General features: G+C 44.5%; 1 protein-coding gene across 1 annotated transcript in view; it reads right to left on the bottom strand.

Annotated features, from left to right (window-relative positions):
- Pdzd9 (PDZ domain containing 9) overlaps positions 1-15,533 on the bottom strand; it is a 36,159-nt gene extending 20,626 nt beyond the window's left edge. Inside the window, 3 exon segments of the mRNA XM_045130616.1 lie at positions 2,355-2,544; positions 12,499-12,678; positions 15,446-15,533. Coding sequence (XP_044986551.1) covers positions 2,355-2,544; positions 12,499-12,678; positions 15,446-15,533 — 458 coding nt within the window.
- Positions 15,534-19,079: the final 3,546 nt, after the last annotated feature.

The following is a 19,079-nucleotide window of genomic DNA, read 5'->3' as shown; positions in this document are numbered from 1 at the left end:
TGGGAGGCTGAGGAAGGAGCATCACTGTCAGTTTGAGGCCACCTGAGACTATATAGTGAATTCTAGGTCAGCCTGGGATAGAGGGAGACCCTATCTCCAAAACAAGCAAAAAAAAAAGAAGTTACAAGTCTTAGTGGGTGGCTGAAAGGGTGGAAAAAGGGAGGTGGAAGAATCAAGCATAAGCCCTAAATTTCTAGCTTGTTAACTAGACAAACACAGGTAAGACAGGGCTGCTAGAGATAATGACATTATGGTTTGGCTAAGAAATGTTTCCCAGAAAAGACTGATGCTAAATATTTGGACCCAGCTGGTGGAAATGTCAGGAAGCGGAACATGACTGGAGGAAACGGTCCCTGGGTGAATTCTTGGGGGGAGCTTGTCTCCAGCCCCTTCCTGTCTGCTGCCTGACCTCCGTGAGGTGAGGAAGCTGATCTACCACGCCGTCCTGCCAGCACTGTTTTGCCCAAGCACTGCCACCAAACCTTTCAAAACTGAGAAAAACATAATTCTTAAGTTGTTCTCATGCATTTTGGCTATAGATAGCAAAATTAACAGTACAAGCCGGGATGGTGGTGCATACCTTTAATCCCAGCACTCAGAAGGCAGAGGTAGGAGGATCTCCACGAGTTCAGGGCCACCCTGAGACTCCATAGTGAATTCCAGGTCAGAGTGGGCTAGAGTGAGACCCTACTTTGAAAAAACAAAAACAAAAATGTAACAGTACAACTCATGAGCTGGCAGTTTTGACTAAGTATAAATTTGAAAAATTTAATGTACATGTAATGAAGATGTCAGGTGAGAGTAACATAAGTTGGTGATAATATAGTTTAAAAGTTACTCATGTGGGGGCTGGAGAGATGGTTTAGTAGTTAAGGTGCTTACACCTGGGAAGCCCAAGGACCCAGGTTCGATTCCCCAGTACCCATGTAAGCTAGATGCACAAAGTGGCATATATGTCTAGAGTTCATTTGCAGTGGCTAGAGGCCCTGGTGTGCCCATTCTCTCTCTCTAAATAAACAAATAAATAAGTAAAATTTACTTATTCAAAACCAGCAAAAGGTCAGCTGTGAACAGGGCCACGCACCAGTGTGAGACTGGGCTGAGCATGGAGGTTATTCCATTCCAGGGAGGGGATAAACCAGCAGAAGATGGCAGAGAATGTGGAGGAGTGCCAAGATCCATCAATTAGAAGATGGCCTACTGCCCACTTTGAGATGGGCCAGCTCTACCACATCTTTCCGGGCCCATGAGAAATCGCAGAGGAAGTGGCGATGTAAACAGTGCTCTTACTGCTAGTCTGGCAACCAGCTCCAGGATGATGGTGACACACATGCCAAAGTGTGATCATCACATGCCAAAGCAGACACCAGGAAGCTAGAGGACTCAGCATTAAACCAGATTGGCAACAGGCCTCCTGTGGCTCACGGAACACTGCCAAAGACGAGGTGGAAAGATTGCAAGAGACGGGGTAGGAATACCCTGAGGCACGGTCCCTTCCCCCACCCCACCCTGTTACCTTCTAAAGACTGACAGCCTTCATGACCGGACAGTGAATCCTGTAAGCCCATATAGAAGGGCCCCCAGGGTAACATGAGCTAGGGTGAAGGGATAAAACAGTATATCCTGTTATATATAAAATAAAAATATTGCTGGGCATGGTGGCATACACCTTTAATCCCAGCACTTGGGAGGCTGATGTAGGAGGATCACTGTGAATTTGAGGCCACCCTGAGACTACATAGTGAATTCCAGGTCAGCCTGAACTAGAGTGAAACTCTATCTCGATAAACAAACAAAAATAAAAATTAAAAAATATTTGTTTATTTACACACACACACCAGGATCTCTTCCTGCTGCAAATTAATCCAGTTTAACATGGGTGACTTTGGAATTGAACCCAGACCAGGAGGATTTGCAAGCAAGAGCTTTCAACTCAGTTTTTTGTTGTTGTTATTTGTTTTTTTTTGTTTTTGTTTTTCAAGGTAGGGTCTCACTCTAGCCCAGGCTGACCTGGAATTCACCATGTAGTCTCAGGGTGGCCTTGAACTCATGGTGATCCTCCTACCTCTGCTTCCAGAGTGCTGGTATACACCTCTCAGGTTTTCATACTGTATAGCAAGCACCTTTACCAACAGAGCCATCTCCCCATGCTCACTCATTGTGTGTGTGTTTAAAACTCCCAGGGTGCCTATGCCATGTTGTCTTTACAAAGGAACCTGAAGTTTACAGAGCTATTCTGGTCCTGGCACCAGTCCCACCTCCCTTGGTTCTTACCATTTGGTGATTAAACCAGGACCCTGGGCTTCAAAGGTCCTGGACTTACTGCAACAAAGTTCCAAACATAAAGTACTTACGGCACTACTGGAAATTTGATTTCAGGGATTAAATCTCGTATCTCTTGCCATTCTTGGGGTATGTCAATAAAATCTCGGTAAACCTTGACTTGCAGCACTGTTCCTACAGTGATTTTTTGCAAAAGCTTCAAAAATTCGCGGAGTGTGTATCCCAACACACTGGCATGGCCAACGCTAATCAGAACATCCCCTGAAAGAGGAAGAATGGCAAGAATAAGGCAATAGGTGGAAAAGGGACACGCTGATGGGCTTTCTTGCAAGATTTGTCATTTTTTAAAAATTATTTATTTATTTATTTGAGAGTGACAGACACAGAGAGAAAGACAGATAGAGGGAGAGAGAGAGAATGGGCACGCCAGGGCTTCCAGCCTCTGCAAACGAACTCCAGACGCGTGCGCCCCCTTGTGCATCTGGCTAACGTGGGACCTGGGGAATCGAGCCTCGAACCGGGGTCCTTAGGTGTCACAGGCAAGCACTTAACCGCTAAGCCATCTCTCCAGTCCAACAAGATTTGTCATTTTATGGTTATCATAGCTTCATGTTGCTGGGATGAACTTCCAAATCAGACACAGTTTATAGGAGGAAGGGTTTATTTGAAGCTTACAGATCCAGGGGAAGTTCCATAATGGCAGAAGAAGCTAGGCCCCTTTCACAGGACCATGTGGAGAGAAAAACCACCACCAGCACCATAAGCAAACACACCCCAGGAACCCCAGGCAGAGCTCAGGCTGCTCTGCATACCTTAGACTGGAATTCAGATCTGCTCCCAAACACACTTTAAGGTTGGACCCTAGGATTTACCCATAGTGATACCTCCTGAATCTATTGGGGGACAGACATTCATTCAAACTACCACAAATGGGTTTGTATTGGTTCCTTTTGGACCAAAGCCAGGCTTCAGTCTTTATTTATTAAAAATGTTTGGCTTAGGCTGGGCGTGGTGGTGTATGCGTTCAATTCCAGCACTTGGAAGGCAGAAGTAAGTGGATCACCATGAGTTCGAGGCCACCCTGAGACTAGTGAATTCCAGGTCAGCCTGAGCTGGAGTCAAACCCTACCTCGAAAAAAAAAAAATGTTTGGCTTGGGCTGGAGAGAGATGGGTCAGTGGTAAAGGTGTTTGCTTGCAACGCCTACTGACCCAGGTTCGATTAATTCCCCGGTACTCACGTAAAGCCAGATGCAAGGTGCCGTATGTATTTGGAGGCCCTTTGCAGTAGCAGGAGGCCCTGGTGCACCCATACCCACTCTCTCTCTCTCTCTCTCTCTCATAAATAAATAATTTTTTTGTGAAATATTTTTATTTATTTATTTGAGAGAGAAATAGGCAAGAAGGGAGGGAAGGAGAGAGAGAAGGCGTACTAAGGCCTCCAGCCACTGCAAATGACCTCCAAACACAGTGCACATCTTGTACATCTGGCTTATGTGGGGCCTGGGGAATCGAGCCTGGGTCCTTTGGCTTTGCAGGCAAGCGCCTTAACCACTAAGCCATCTGTCCAGCCCACATAATATATATATATTTAAAATACTTGCCTCACTGGATATGGTGGCACAGGACTTTTTTAATGCCAGCACTTAGAATGCTGAGGTAGGAGAATTGTCATGCATTTGAGGCTAACCTGGGCTATACAGTGAGTTCCAGGTCAGCCTAGGCTGGAGTAAGAACCTGCCTCAAAAGGAACAATGTTTGTGTCTTTGGCATGAATGTCCTTTACAAATGAAGAATGCTTGTGAGAACTTTTTTTTTTTTTTTTTTGGTTGTTTTTTCTTGAGGTAAGGTCTCACCCTAGCCCAGGCTGATCTGGAACTCACTCTGCAGTTCCAGGCTGGCCTCACACTCACAGTGATTCTTCTATCTCTGCCTTGCTAGTGCTAGGATTAAAGGCGTGCACCACTACACCCACCTAGGGTGTAGATGTTTCTTTTTTTTTTTAATTTATGTTTTTACTGGGGGGGGGGTAGAAAATGGGCATGCCAGGGCCTTTAGCCACTGCAGATAAACTTCAGACACATATACCACCTTGTACATTTGGCTTATGTGGGTTTTGGGGAATTGAACCTGGGTTCTTAGGCTTTGCAGGCAAACATTTTAACCACTAAACCATCTCTCCAGTCCAAGAAGTTTAAGTGGCATCATACCATGCTTTTGAGATATTTCTGGAATTCTTCGTGTAAGAGAATAGAAACCACTTATAGCCTGAACCATCTTTAAGGATTCTATATATATATATATGAGTCCCAAATAAAATGAATGGCTATTACTAGTAAAGCAAAAAGCCACTCACACTAAGTGATAAATGACCTACTTTCTATTTCTACCTTCCTGGCAATTTTCAGACTCTTCGCAGCAAATAGACTAAATTAGGCATCAAGGCTTTCATTTAAGTTTTATTCCCCTGGGGCAAAGTTAAGTTGGGCAAACAATTCTGTATGAAACATTGGGTAATTATCTTGCATTAATTCTGCTTAAGTTATTTATGTGGAGTATGTTGGCTCAAAGGGATTTGAGGCTAGGCCACCCCAGACTCCCAACTTAAGTCAGCGCAGGACAGGAGAAAGAATGACAGCCAACCATGGAGCTTCAAAGCACCCAGCAGGTGGGAAAAGAACTATATCTGGGTAACAAAGGGCGAGGTCCCCAAAATGAAGGATGCTAAGAAAAGGTCAATCGTTCACTTGTATCGATCGGCCCACCTCACCTGGGCACCCCAGCATCCAGGATGCAGACTTGTCAGCTGGCTCCTGCACCAAGCACTCACATCCGGCTCGCTGAACCTGTGGCAGGAGATGCAGGGCAGGGACAGGAGGATCGGGTTCTTTGAACTCCCTATTTTCTAAGCCTGATTCTCTAGCCTTTCTAGCAATCTGTCATACGGGATAGCCTAGATTCAGTGTCTCAACAGAATTGGTTTGCTGTTGGTTGCAATTTAGGAACCTGAATGCTACTTACATTGAGCAAAGATTTTTAAAGAAGGAATACCAAATAAATAAATAAATAAATAAATAAAGGGACAGATACAAAGTAAAATCTAGTTTTCAGTGCTTACTAGGACTGGCATGCTACCAGTTAGTTGTGAGGACTTTATAGCTACCATCGGATAAATTCCAAAACATGTGCTTTCCTATCTGCATGTGAAGCCACTCTCATTCTGAGACTGTTGAGACCCAGCCTCAGAGGAGAGGGTGGTGAAGAGGCACTTCTGGGGGGGGGGGGGGATGGTATTACCATGGGATTTTTTTTATAATTATGGAAAATTTTAATAAAAATTGTGAAAAGAAAAAAAAATTTTAAAACCTATAAAAAAAAAAGAAAAAGAAAAAGAAAAAGAGGCACTTCTCTGACACTGCTTCCTGTGCAGGAATTACTCTGATACCAAGGAAGAGGCAGACTGGAAGGAATGCCAAGGACAGATTTCTGTAGTGCCAGATACCAGAAACAAAAGCTTGGGAGGGTGGAGGAAACCTACTTTGGTCTTGAGAAGTAGCTGGGAGTAAAATTAGCCATGAACAATGGTGACACACACCTCAATCCCAGCATTATGGAGGCCGAGGCAGGAAGATCAACAGTTCAAGGCCAGCCTGAGCTGCGTAGCAAGACCTTATCTCAAATGGCAGGGGTGGGAGAAGGGATCAAACTTTCATTGAAGTTAACTTCAAAATAAAACAGAGGGCTGGAGAGATGGCTCAGTGGTTAAGGAGCTTGCCTGCAAAGCCTAACAACTTGGGTTCAGTTCTCCAGTACCCACATAAAGCTAGATGTACAAAGTGGTGCGTGCATCGGGAATTTGTTGGCAGTGGCTAGAGGCCCTGGAGCACCCATTCTTTCTATCTTCTATCTCTCTCTGTTTTGAAATTAAAAAAAAAAAAAGAGGGCTGGAGAGATGGCTTAGTGGTTAGGCGCTTGTTTGTGAAGCCTATGGACCCTGGTTTGGGGCTCGATTCCCTAGGACCCATCCATGTTAGCCAGATGCACAAGGGGGTGCATGTATCTGGAGTTCATTTGCCATAGCTGGAGGCCCTGGCACATCCATTCTCTCTCTCTCTCTCTGCCTTTTTTTCTGTCTGTCACCCTCAAATAAATAAAAATAAAAATGAATAAAATAGTTAATGAAACATGGAGGCTAGATAGATGGCTTATCAGTTAAGGCACTTGCCTACAAAGCCAAAGGACCCAGGTTTGATTCCCCAGGACCCATGTAAAACAGATGCACAAGGTGGCACATGCCTCTGGAGTTTGTTTGTAGTGGCTGAAGGCTCTGGTGTGCCCATTCTCTCTCTATCTGTCTCTTTCTCTCTCTTAAATAAAAAATAAAAGAGCCATCATGCCCAGCTTTCTTAAAAAAAACAAATAAACAACAACAATAAAAACAGCTGTGGTAGCACATGCCTTTAATCCCAGCACTCAGGAGGGTGAGGATCACAGTGAGTTAAAGGCCACCCTGAGACTGCATAGTGAATTCCAGGTCAGCCTGGGCTAGAGTGAGACCCTACCTTGAAACACACACACACACACACTCAACAAAACCAGCATGGTGGCGTGCATCTTTAATCCCAGCACTTGGGAGGCAGAGGTAGGAGGATCGCCCTGAGTTCAAGGTCACCCTGAGACTACATGGTAAATTCCAGGTCAGCCTGGGCTAGAGTGAAACTCTACCTCAACAAAACAAAACAAAACAAAAGAAAAAGATGGGCTGGGACATGGCTCAATGGTTAAAGGTGCTTGCTTGCAAAGCCTAAAGACTCAGGTTCAACTCCCCAGAACCCATGAAGCTAAACACAGAGCTGACACATGTGTATAAGGTCACATATGCACACAAGGTGGCACACAAAGCCCAGGTGCACCAATTCTCTATTTCTCTTTTTCTCTCTTGCTCTCTCTCTTATAAAACATTAAAAAAAAAAAGAAACATGACTTCTTCCACTTACCTTCAGGCTGTGCAGTTTGAGACAGCTGTACATGCTGTCAAGGCTAATTACAATGGCATAAAGGACCCTCTGGATGAGCTTCTGTGCCTAATGTTAAGAGGAGTGTTTATAGCTGAAAGCTATGGCTTGGCGTTCTGCTTAATGATGTTGTAAAAAGGTGACTTATCAAGAGAGTCGAAGATAAACAGCTTTCTTCTCTGGCTCTTCTGGCTGTAAACCAAATTGTGTGCTCTGGTAGTATTGCCCTTCATGGAGAGACACCAATTTGGTATTTATGACGACAAATCTCATCACATATCTATTTTTCTGTATTAATGAGCTGTAGGAATGGCATTATATAAACTTTGACTTGATTACCAATATTAACTCAGCTTTGCAGCAGCCAAAGCACTACTGAAAAATAGATTTCCTTTTTTTTTTTTTTCTGTACCTCTCAACTAGGCTGTAAGTTGCATACATTCCATGTAGTTAGCACCCACAGGGTCTTATACATGGAAGGCATTAGGGACATCCTGACTGAGTACCTAAGGACTGGCAGGGTGATGCTAGGACATGGGCTGCTGCTATTCACTGTCAAAGCTGTGTTCATACCTTTTTGTTTGTTTTTGAAGCAGGGCCTCACCCCAGCCTACACTGACCTGTAGTCACTCTGACTACATTCTGTAGTCCCAGGCTGGCCTTGAACTCATGGCAATCCTCCTACCTCAGCCTCCCAAGTGCTAGGATTAAAGGTGTGCCACTGCGGTGGTTTAATTCAGGTGTCCCCCATAAACTTGTATTCTGAATACTAGGTCCTTAGCTGGTGGTAATTTGGGAACTGGAGCCTCCTGGAGGTGGTATATTTTGGGGCAGGCTTATGGGTATCATAGTAGCTTCCCCTTGCCAGTGTTTGGCACACTCTCCTGCTACTGTTGTCTACCTGATGTTGATCAGAAGGTGATGTCCACCCTCTACTCATGCCATTATTTTCCCCTGACATCATGGAGCTTTCCTTTGCATTTATAAGCCAAAATAAACCCTTTCAACCCATAAGCTGCTTTTGGTTGGGTGTTTTCTGCCAGCAACATAAACCTGACAGCAACTGTAAAATTGGTACCAAGAAGTGGAGTTATTACTGCTAGACACCTGACTGTATGGCTTTTGGCCTTCTGGAGCTGATTTGAGGAAGTAATATTGGTAGATTTGAAACCTTGGCCTAACAGACTCCTTGCAGTGCTGTAAGAACAGCTTGATGGAGCATTCTGGTCAGAGTTGAAATTCCTGAATGCAGTAAGAACTATGGACTGTGAGGTTTGGCTTATGAGGGTGAGAAAGAGCTTTGATGAGACTGGCCTAGAAGCAGTTTGTGTGAGAGGCTTCTGCTTTCTGCCTGCCTGTGTCCTGAGAATTTGTGCAGAGTTGCATTGTGTAGAAATGGACTGATGTGACCAGAAAAAAGGCAATCTTAGGGCCAAAACTGCTATCTATTCCAGCTGCAGTTGTTTGAGAGATTACAACCATTGAGATTGGCCAGCTGACTTGTATTGAGACAAGAAGAAGAAGAATGCAGACTCTTTTGAAGGGGCCTCAATGCTGAAGGAGTGTCCTGTTCATCAAAGTTGGCTTTATTCCCCATGGGATTAACAAATTGGTAGCCCACTTGTTACTATGAAGTATAACAAATGCAGGGAAGAGAGGGTCATTGAATTTGTAACATGGGTTTGGTTTTTGGAAATGGCCATGAGCAGTGTGAGACAGGCTTGTTGGGTTACCTGCATGGAGCTATGAGAATGAACCTTGGGTTGTAATAGGGACCCAGTGGAGATACCAGGACTATGAGATGTCTGCCAAGGAGAGCTGCTGGCACTAGATAAAGTTTTCCAGGACTGTGAGTAGCCTAACTGGAGGGGCAGAATTGAAGCTTCAGAGACGTGTCACTGGTTAGAGTTGTCAGACCTGGAGTTACAGAATTTGATGTTTGCCTTATTTAAAAATTTGTATTTGTTCAATTTTTCCTTATCATGCCCAATGCCATCTTATGGAGTGTGAATGCTTATTCTGTGTCATTAAGGTTTATTTATTTATTTATTTTTGTTATTATAGCTCAGCTAAAAGACCTTAGATTATAGGAATGTTTGAACATCACTGGGATTGATAAAAATTATGGAAACTTTTTAAGTTGGACTGAATACATTATTTTTTCCACTTTTTGAGGTAGGGTCTCACTCTAGCTCAGGTTGACCTGCAATTCACTATGTAGTCTCAGGATGGCTTCAAACTCATGGCAATCCTCCTACCTCTGCCTCCAAAATGCTGGGATTAAAAGTGTGTACCACCACACCCAGCTCTACATTGCATTTTTATTTTATTTTAATTTTTATTTTTTTGAGGTAGGGTCTCATTCTAGCTCAGGCTGACCTGGAATTTACTGTTGTCTCAGGGTGTCTACATTGCATTTTAAAATATTTTATTTTTATTTGTTTATTTGACAGAGAAAGAGGGAGGGAGAGAGAGAGAAAGAGAATGGGGATGCCAGGGGTCCAGCCATTGCAGATGAACTCCAGCCGTGTGTGTCCCCTTGTGTATCTGGCTAACATGGGATCTGGGGAATTGAACCTAGGTCCTTTGGCTTTGCAGGCAAATGCCTTAACCACTAAGCCATCCCTCCATTGCATTTTACATCATGGATGGTTATCAGCTAATGGGGGCCAGGGGCAGAATGTGTTGTTTGATTCAGCTGTCCTCCATAAACATGTGTTCTAAATGCTCAGACCCCAGCTGGTGGCAATTTTGGAATTGGCGCTTCCTAGAGGTGATATATTGTTGGGGCCAGCCTTATGCGTGTTCTAGCCAGCTTCCCCTTGCCAGTGTTTATTTAGTATTCTCTCCTGTTGTTGCTGTCCATCTGGTGTTGGCCAGAAGGTGATGTCCACTCTCTGTTTATGCCATCATTTTTCCCCTGCTTCCCCTCACATTTAAAAAAAATTTTTATTTTTATTTATTTATTTGAGAGAGAGAATGAAGCAGAGGAAGAAAAAGAGAGAGAAGAGAGAGAAAGAATGGGCGTGCCAGGGCCTCTAGCCACTGCAAACAAACTCCAGATGCATCCACCACCTTGTGCATCTGGCTTACGTTGTCATGGGGAATCGAACTGAGGTCTTTTGGTTTTTTAGGAAAGTGCCTTAACCACTAAGCCAATCTCTCCAGCCCTTCCCTAACATTTTTAAGTCAAAATAAACCCTTTCCTCTGACAAACTGTTCTTGGTCAGGTGTTTTCTGCCAGCAATGTGAAGCTCACTGCAATAGCCACCATGCCTGACTGGATTCATATCTTAAGGCTCATGAATATCACAAGACCTGCTTCTAGTCCAGCTCCCTGTGGAGTCCATATTCCCCTATGAAACCTCATGGACTAAACCTCCTGCATTTCTCTTAGCTTTTTTTTTTTTTAAGATAGGGTCTTGCTTTAGCCCAGGATGACCTAGAATTCACTGTGTAGTCTCAGGCTGGTTTCAAACTCACAGTGATCCTTCTTCCTTGGTCTCCTGAGTGCTGGGATTAAAGGTATGTGCCACCATATCTGGCCTTTTTTTTTTCTTAAGAAATATTTTTAAAATTTATTTGTAAGCAGAGAGAGATAAAAGACAGACAGAAAGAATGGGTGCACCAGTGACTCTAGCTGCTGCAAATGGACTCAGATGCATGTGCCACTTTGTGTACCTGGCTTTACATGGGTACTGGGGAATTGAATTTGGGTCCTTAGGCTTTGCAGGCAAGTGCCTAAACTGCAAAGCCATCTCTCCAGCCCAACAATTCCTTTGGAGGGCCATGTTTCTTGAGGACCTTCTTGTCTTTCAAACTTACAGGAATGGCCCATTAAACTCTGCTTACACCATCTTAAGGCTTCACTAAAGTTTCAACCTTTTGTATAGTCCTCCAAAAAAACAGTTCTAAAAAGCTAAGATGCTGGGCGTGGTGGTGCATGTCAGTACTCAGGAGGCAGAGGTAGGAGGATTGCTGTGAGTTTGAGGCCACCCTGAGACTACATAGTGATTTTCAGGTCAGCCTGGGCTAGAGTGAGACTCTGCCTTGAAAAATAAAAAAAATTAAAAAATTAAAAAAAAAGAGAGAGACTAAGAACCACTTGATGAAGCTTATAGCAGTAATGATCCCACTCTTGGTACCAATTTTCTGTGTCTATTACCTTCTTTTATATTATATATATATATATATATGTATATATCATTATATATATGTATATGTATATATCATTATATATATGTATATATATATATAAAAGAAATATATTATTTCTTTATTTGAGAGAGAGAATGGGCATGCCAGGACCTCTAACCACTGCAAATGAGCTCCAGATACACGTGCCCCCTTGTGCATCTGGCTTACATAGGTGCTGGAGAGTCAAACCTAGATCCTTTGGCTTTGCAGGCAAATGCTTTAACCGCTAAGCCATCTCTCTAGCCCCTTTGTTACCTTTTTGTTGCTGAGACAAAATACCTGACAGAAGTCACTTTAAGGAGCAAAGAGTTTATTTCAGCTTACAGTTCCAGAGGGTAGAGTTCACCATGGCAGGGAAAGCAAGGCAGGAGCAAAAAGCCAGCGTCACATCAGCAGGGTGGAAGCAGAGTGAATGAATGCTGGTGCTCAGCTAGCTCTCTTATACCGCCCATGGAACGGCACTACCACAGTTAGGGTAAATCTTCTCACCTCTGCTAATCTAACCTAGAAAATCCCTAACAGACATGTCAAAAGATTTGTTTCCATGGCGATTCTAAATCCTGTCAATTTGACAACTGGAGTTTAACCATCATACCAAGTTATCTAATTCCTCTCTACATGATGGTTTGAAGCTACCTCTGGAACTGTTGGGAGGGTGAAATGAGTTCATGCATCCAAAGGTAAGCTACCATGAATCCTATCCAGGAAAGAAAAAATCAGTGACAATGGGCCTGTGTTTGTACACCTTGCAAGATGAAAGTACAGCTGGATGAGGAGCTCCCACAGAGCCTGTTTCCTCACCTGGGGAAGGAGGATAATAAGAGCACTTCCTACCCCAAGTGTTATTGTAACCACTGCATGAATGACCACCACCCAGCAATGAGCACATTACAAGTGCTGCAATTGGCTGGCCCACAGGAAGTCCTCAGTGAATGTCATCTTATCGTGTCATCATGGTGACACCTGAAGGAAGAAGGGCAGGAGGCATGGGGAAACCACAGTCACCTGGCTGGAGTTTCCCGTCGTTGGCTGCAGCCCCTTTCTTGATGAGGTGGCTGATCTGGAGGTAGGGCCCATTCTGAATAACGATCAGGCCCAATCCCAGGCTGCCCACAGTGAGTCTGGTCTGCTGTGTTTTGCTCAAGTTGTGTACAGAGGTCTTTTCCTTGAGGATAACACCTTTCTCTAACAGAATGAAAAGAACTTGTTTCAGTTATTATCAAAACAACAGCATGGCAGAGGTCCATGGAGTTCTAAAGCTAGACTCTTGAAGCACTTACTCCATTTTCTCATCAGTAAACTGAGTATTATACAGTGTAAGAGAATTAAATGACACAGTTAAAGGGGTTTTGTATAGTGCCTGGCATATCACGGGACCTTAATATCAGTTAGCATTGTTCATCCAGTTAACGAATGTTGGTGCAGGCCCGGGTTTACCATACTGAGCCAGATTGCTTTGTTGCCCTTAGTAGAGAGGCTGTTCTAAGTCAGTTATGCAAATATAAGATGGATACCAGACTGAATACATGCAATGATGGCACGAGTTAAGGACAGCAACTCTCATCTGGGGAAGGGGACCGGTTTCCTTGAGGGAGGTAATATGAATCAAGGCTGAAGGGACCAACAGGAAATATTTAGGCAAAGGAGGATAGGAGGGAGCACACTGTTTGGAGGTTGTGAGACAACAAGGAACCAGCCTTGGTGGGAAGAGGTGGACTAAAGGGTGAGGAGTGGGAGGTGCAGTGGCTGGGCAGATGGGCAGATGCAGGTTTACCTTAAGGGGTAAGCTAACCCAGGCATGCTGGCTCATGCCTTTACTATCAGCACCTGGGAGGCTGAGGTAGGAGGATCTGTAAGACCAAGACCAGCCTGGGCTAGAATGAGACATTGCCTCAAAAACAAAACAAAAAAGGAAAGCAGTAATTTAAGCTAGACATAATGAGGCTTACATTCTGTTTTCTAAAAATATTTATTTATTATTTACTAGAGAGAACATGAGAGAGAGAGAGAGAGAGAGAGAGGGAGAGAGGGAGAGAATGGGTACACCAGGGGCTTTAGCTACTGCAAAAGAACTCCGATGCATCTGCCACCATGGGCATCTGGCTTACATGGATTATAGGGAATTGAACCTATGTCCTTACACTTTGCAGGCAAGTGTCTTAACTGCCAAGCCATCTTTCCAGCCCTGCATTCTATTTTTAAAACCTCTCTGGCTGCTAGGTGGTGTGTGGAACCCAGAGTAGATCTGAGAAATAAAAGGTACTACGGGCTCCCAGGCCAGTCATGCCTCTGACAGCAGACGACCCAAGCAGCATCTGGGAGTTAAATCCAAAGGCCTTAACCATGTGTCAAACAACCTGTTTTCTATAGAACCAAATCTCACAAACAAATTTCTAGGATTTCTAGGTGTGGTGATCTGAAACAATAAGTTACTTCCACCAGAGGAAGCATCTAGAAGGTTCTCTTTTTCAGAACACAGAAAGCTTCTGGGGAGAGCTATTTTTAGCACACCCCTCCAGCATTCCATGCACAACTCCTTCCACAAGAAGCAGTGACACTCTGCAACTCGCCAAGCCTTTGCCATGTCCATATGACTATGGTGTTTTCCCGGCCACTGCTGAAAGGGGGGGCTCCTCTAACTGTCCATGTGCAGCTGTGGGACACAAATGTCCTTTGCCCATCTCCAGCCTCAACTTACAAGTTAAAAGAGTTTAATTATATAACCTATGAAGCCTTGTATCAAAAGACAGCAGGGGGCTGGAGAGATGGCTTTGCTGTTAAGGTGCCTGCCTACAAAGCCCAAGGACCCAGGTTCAATTCCCCAGCACCCACATAAGCCAGATGTACAAGGTGGTGCAAGCGTCTGCAGTGAATGAAGATCCTGATAGGCCCATTCTCTCTTTCTCTTAAATAAATAAATAGGGCTGGAGAGATGGCTTAGCAGTTAAGCCCTTGCCTATGAAGCCTAAGGACCCCGGTTCGAGGCTTGAGTCCCCAGGACCCACCTTAGCCAGATGCACAAGGGGGCACATGCATCTGGAGTTTGTTTGCAGTGGCTGGAAGTCCTGGCGCGCCCATTCTCTTTCTCTCTCTCTGCCTCTTTCTCTCTCTGTCACTCTCAAATAAATAAAAATAAACAAAAAATATTTATATTTAAAAATAAATAAAAAAATACTTAAAAAAAAAAGGCAGCAGGGTTAAGTGAAAGAAGCCTCTGAGAGAGCTCCAAGCTCCCCGTGGAAAGGACAAAACTCTAGAAAGCAATGACAGTGTGAGGCAGTGGGTAGAGAAAGGAATTGGCCTCCCACAGGCAGCTTCAGGGTAATTGAGGTGTGGTGGATCTGTCCCCTACCTTGAAAAAAACAAGGGGTTTAGAGAGACTTTATTAGATTAAGAGAAGGAAAGTGCAGAGAACTTCTGCCATGTGGAGGGCAAGGAGGAGGGTAGAGCCCGTGTGGGAGCAAGGGTCTCCCTCTGCCATCCCAGACCAAGGCCGGCTGTGGCGGGGGAGGCCTACCAGAGCAGAGACCTGGAGGTTCAGACATCAGGAGAGAGGAAGTGCCATCTTGACTGTGGTAGTGGTTCAAGGGGAGGCAAGATGTACACTTGTCAACACTCTATCCACTGAAAAGGGAGGCTCCTGAAGGCCCCAAAGATAGGAGGATCTCTGAGTTTCAGGTCAGCCTGGGATAGAGTGAGACCCTATCTCGGAAAAGAAAAAAAAAAAAAAATCCCCAAAGAAGAAAAAAGTCTTGACGTATAGATAATAGTGAGAGGTTAGTTACCAGGCCAGCAGTGTGGGTGCACCCACTTTACACAGGAAGAGGTGTGAGGAAGGGTTGGAACCCTGGGGCATCACCCTCTTCCCACTCCCCATTTACCAGTTTTGGATTTTCTGGAGATCATCTCCATGGCTTGGGGAGGCTCTCCTGAGCCTCCCCAGCCCCCCAACCCGTGCTGGGGTTGGCACTCTGTCCAACTCCCAACAGTTTGGAATCCTCAAAGCACCAGCGCACGGCGCCAGACCACAGGGGAGACATCGGCGCGGTTCCCTTGAGTGACCACCAGAGAGCGCTGCGAGGCTGCCTCCCAGAAGCTGGGCAGCAGTGTGGTCACCAGGTGGCTTCAGTGGACCCTGGAAAACGTGGCAAGGGTGAAAATTCCAATGTGGTAAAATCTTCGATGGAAAGAATGGAATTTCTGTGGGGAGAAATATGGTGCAGGCTCAAGCCAGGCTTTCACTGGTAGTGAGACACAAAAATGGTGACAAGGAGAGAGCACTGGAGTGTGCCTCAAAGTGTGAGGATCCCCAATGTTCCTAGTAATAATGGCTTTAGAAATATTTTTATTAGCCGGGCACACTCCTCTAATCCCAGCACTAGGGAGGCTGAGGTAGGAGGAGCACCATGAGTTCAAGGCCACCCTGAGACTAGACTAGAGTGAATTCCAGGTCAGCCTGAGCCAGAGTGAGGCCCTACCTTAAAGACTCAAAAAAAAAAAAAAAAAGGTATTTTTATTTATTTATTAGAGAGAGAGAATGGGTACACCAAGACCTGCCATGCAAATGAACTCCAGACCAGATGCATCCATTACTCTGGTAGTCAGGCTTTGCTGCTCGCACAGTGATGGCATTTAAATATTGTTCCATAAGCAGCTCCAGCTGCTTTCCCACTCCACTTTATCTGTGGGTGTTTTAGGTGAAGAAAAACCAACAATGCCCTGAAAACAGCAAGCCACTATTAAGAGGGATTACAACTTCCTTCCTTCTTCCAAAATAATCCATCCACCCGCACACTCACTCTTACAACAGATCTTTTTTATTTTTATTTTTTTTATTACAACAGATCTTTACTGGAGCTTGCTCTGCAGCTCGTGGGGATGCTGAGGTCACAACAGGAGACAAGATAGACAGCGGCTCTATCCTCTGACACCTTGTGTTCTAAAACTAGATGAAGAGGGAAAAAGACCCAAAAGATAGTAAAAATGTAAATGCTGGGCGTGGTGGCACACGCCTTTAATCCCAGCACTCGGGAGGCAGAGGTAGGAGGATTGCTGAGAGTTCGAAGCCACCCTGAGACTACATAATTAATTCCAGGTTTGCCTGGACCAGAGTGAGACCCTACCTTAAAAAACCAAACAATAAAAAAATAAAAATGTAAATAATAAACCACAAAGGGGAGAATTTTAGGAAAATATAATTTATAGAAAATCTAGGAGAAAGAGAAAATAAAATAATGAGGTGGACTGTGCTCTAATGGAGTGTGTCAGTGAGCCGTGTGGCCCAGACAACTGAGCCCTTTCAACAAAGGGTAACCAAGAGCTGCTGGGGAAGGGGCTGGGGTCCTGGCACAGGGCCCAGAATTTTGCTGTGAACCTAGGTAGGTCTCAGCTTAGTCTGCTGCTTCTCTGGCTCTACTCAAATAATAAACCAGCCCAGATTTTTCATGGATAAATCCTCATACAAAGGGCTACTCTCACCCTCCTGGTTTCTTTTTCTGTCTTTATTATTTTTCTATGAGAGAGAGAGAGTTGGTGCACCAGGGCCTCCAGCCACTGCAGTCAAACTCCAGACATGTGAGCCATCTTGTGTGCATGTGCGACCTTGCTTGTGTCACCTTGTGCATTTGAGACTACATAGTGAATTCCAGGTCAGCCTGGGCTAGAGTGAGACCCTGCCTTGAAAAACAAACAAACAAACAAACAACAACAACAAAAGGAAATACACTCATGCCTTATTGAGATACAATAATTGAAACATTTTTCTTTGTGAAACAGGGTGTCATGTAGCCCAGCTGATCTGGAACTCTGTATAGCCAAGGATGACTGTGAACCTCTGTTCTTTCTGCTTCCCCTTTCCCAGTACTGGGGTTGCAGAATGTAGGGCCCAAATAACTCCCCAAGAGCTCCCTGCCACTCAATGTCTTTCCTAGAGAACCCAGACCACAGTAACTAGTGCCAGAGATAACCCCAAAGCAACGATGCTGGAGGGGAGTGGTGAGACTGGAGAGATGGCTCAGTGGTTAAAGTCACTTGCTTGCAAAGCCTGTTAACCTAGCCATCCGAGTAAAGCCAGTCACAAAAGTGATGATTTGCAGTGGCACTGACCTACTCATATATACACACATTCACTCATGTGCAAATAAACACACAAATAATTTTTAAATTTTTACTTATTTACGTATGTGAGAGAGAGAGAGAGAGAGAGAATGAGCATGCCAGGACCTTCAGCTACTGCGAACTCCTGACGCATGTGCCACCTTGTACATCTGGCTTTATGTGGGTACTGGGGAATCAAACCTGGGTCTTTAGGCTTCACAGGCAAGCACTTTAACCACTAAGTCATCTCTCTAGCTCCACAAATAATTATTTAAAAAAAATGCTAATAGGGGATTGGGAATTGTGCCACCCATAGCATAATGAGGGCCCATGCACAGCAGTAGAGGGATGTAGGTAGCCTCTGGCACAGGGAAGCTTTAAGATGCAAAATGTTCTATTGGTCACAGACAGGATGGTATACCAGGATGGTATATCATGTATTAGACATTTCTTGGGCCAGAAGTCAGTAGGCAAGAACCATCCCAGGCACGACAGCAGTGAAGTATTATTATACATGGAAATAGAGAGCTCCCAGGTTTGGCACCCAGGTGATACCTGGCTGCTGCAGTACACTTTTGTCCCATTTTTGGTACTAAATGGGCAAATATAACTCCCACAGCCTAAAAATATACATGGCAACCAGAGGTTTAAAGTAGGAGTGGGGATTCTAAGCCGCACCAACTTAGAGCCAGCCAGAGCATCAGAAGTGCTGCAGAATGGTAAGAAGAGTCTTGATTAGGCAGAAGAGGAGCTATGAGAATGTCAGTTGTGTCTCAAGTGATAAATTGCCTGCAGGAAAAGATGCCCACCAGGATCTTGAAGGACCTACTGTCAGACCCTAAAAAGAGCAAATCAAAGTTGAGGACTGGAGAGTTAAAAATGATAAAGCCGAGCCAGGCATGGTGGCACACGCCTTCAATCCCAGCAGCGGGAGAGGAGGCTGAGGTAGGAGGATCGCTGTGAGTTCAAGGCCAGCCTGAGACTTCCTAGTGAATTTCAGGTCAGCCGGGGCTAGAGCGAGACCCTACCTCGAAAAATCAAAAAAATAAATAAATAAAGAAAGAAAGAAAGAAGATAAAAAATACAGATATGCTACTTTTTTCAGTAATTCAATTATTCATTTCTCTAAAAAGTGTGTAAAAGTATATAGCTCTCATCCACAAGGTATATATGAATGACATTTAAAATGGAAGCTTTAGTTACTGTTTCTTTTTATCAAAGTCTTTAGTGTACTATACCTATACTGTAGGGGTTTTTGTTGTTGTTGTTGTTGTTTTTGGAGGTGGGGTCTTGCTCTAGTCCAGGATGACCTGGAATTCACTATGTTGTCTCAGGGTGGCCTCGAACTCAGGGTGATCCTCCTACCTCTGCCGCCCTAGTGCTGGGATTAAAGGCGTGCACCACGCCTGGCCATACTGCAGTTTTCAATGAACCTCACATGCTTTTGTATTCTTTCAGATTGTTTGCTATGTATAAAAGAAGCTCACTGC

The sequence above is a fragment of the Jaculus jaculus genome, chromosome 12, assembly GCF_020740685.1.
Source record: "Jaculus jaculus isolate mJacJac1 chromosome 12, mJacJac1.mat.Y.cur, whole genome shotgun sequence".
NCBI classification, from domain to species: domain Eukaryota; kingdom Metazoa; phylum Chordata; class Mammalia; order Rodentia; family Dipodidae; genus Jaculus; species Jaculus jaculus.
The sequence above is the reverse complement of the archived record's forward strand: the minus strand, read 5'-3'. Positions and strand labels throughout refer to the sequence as shown.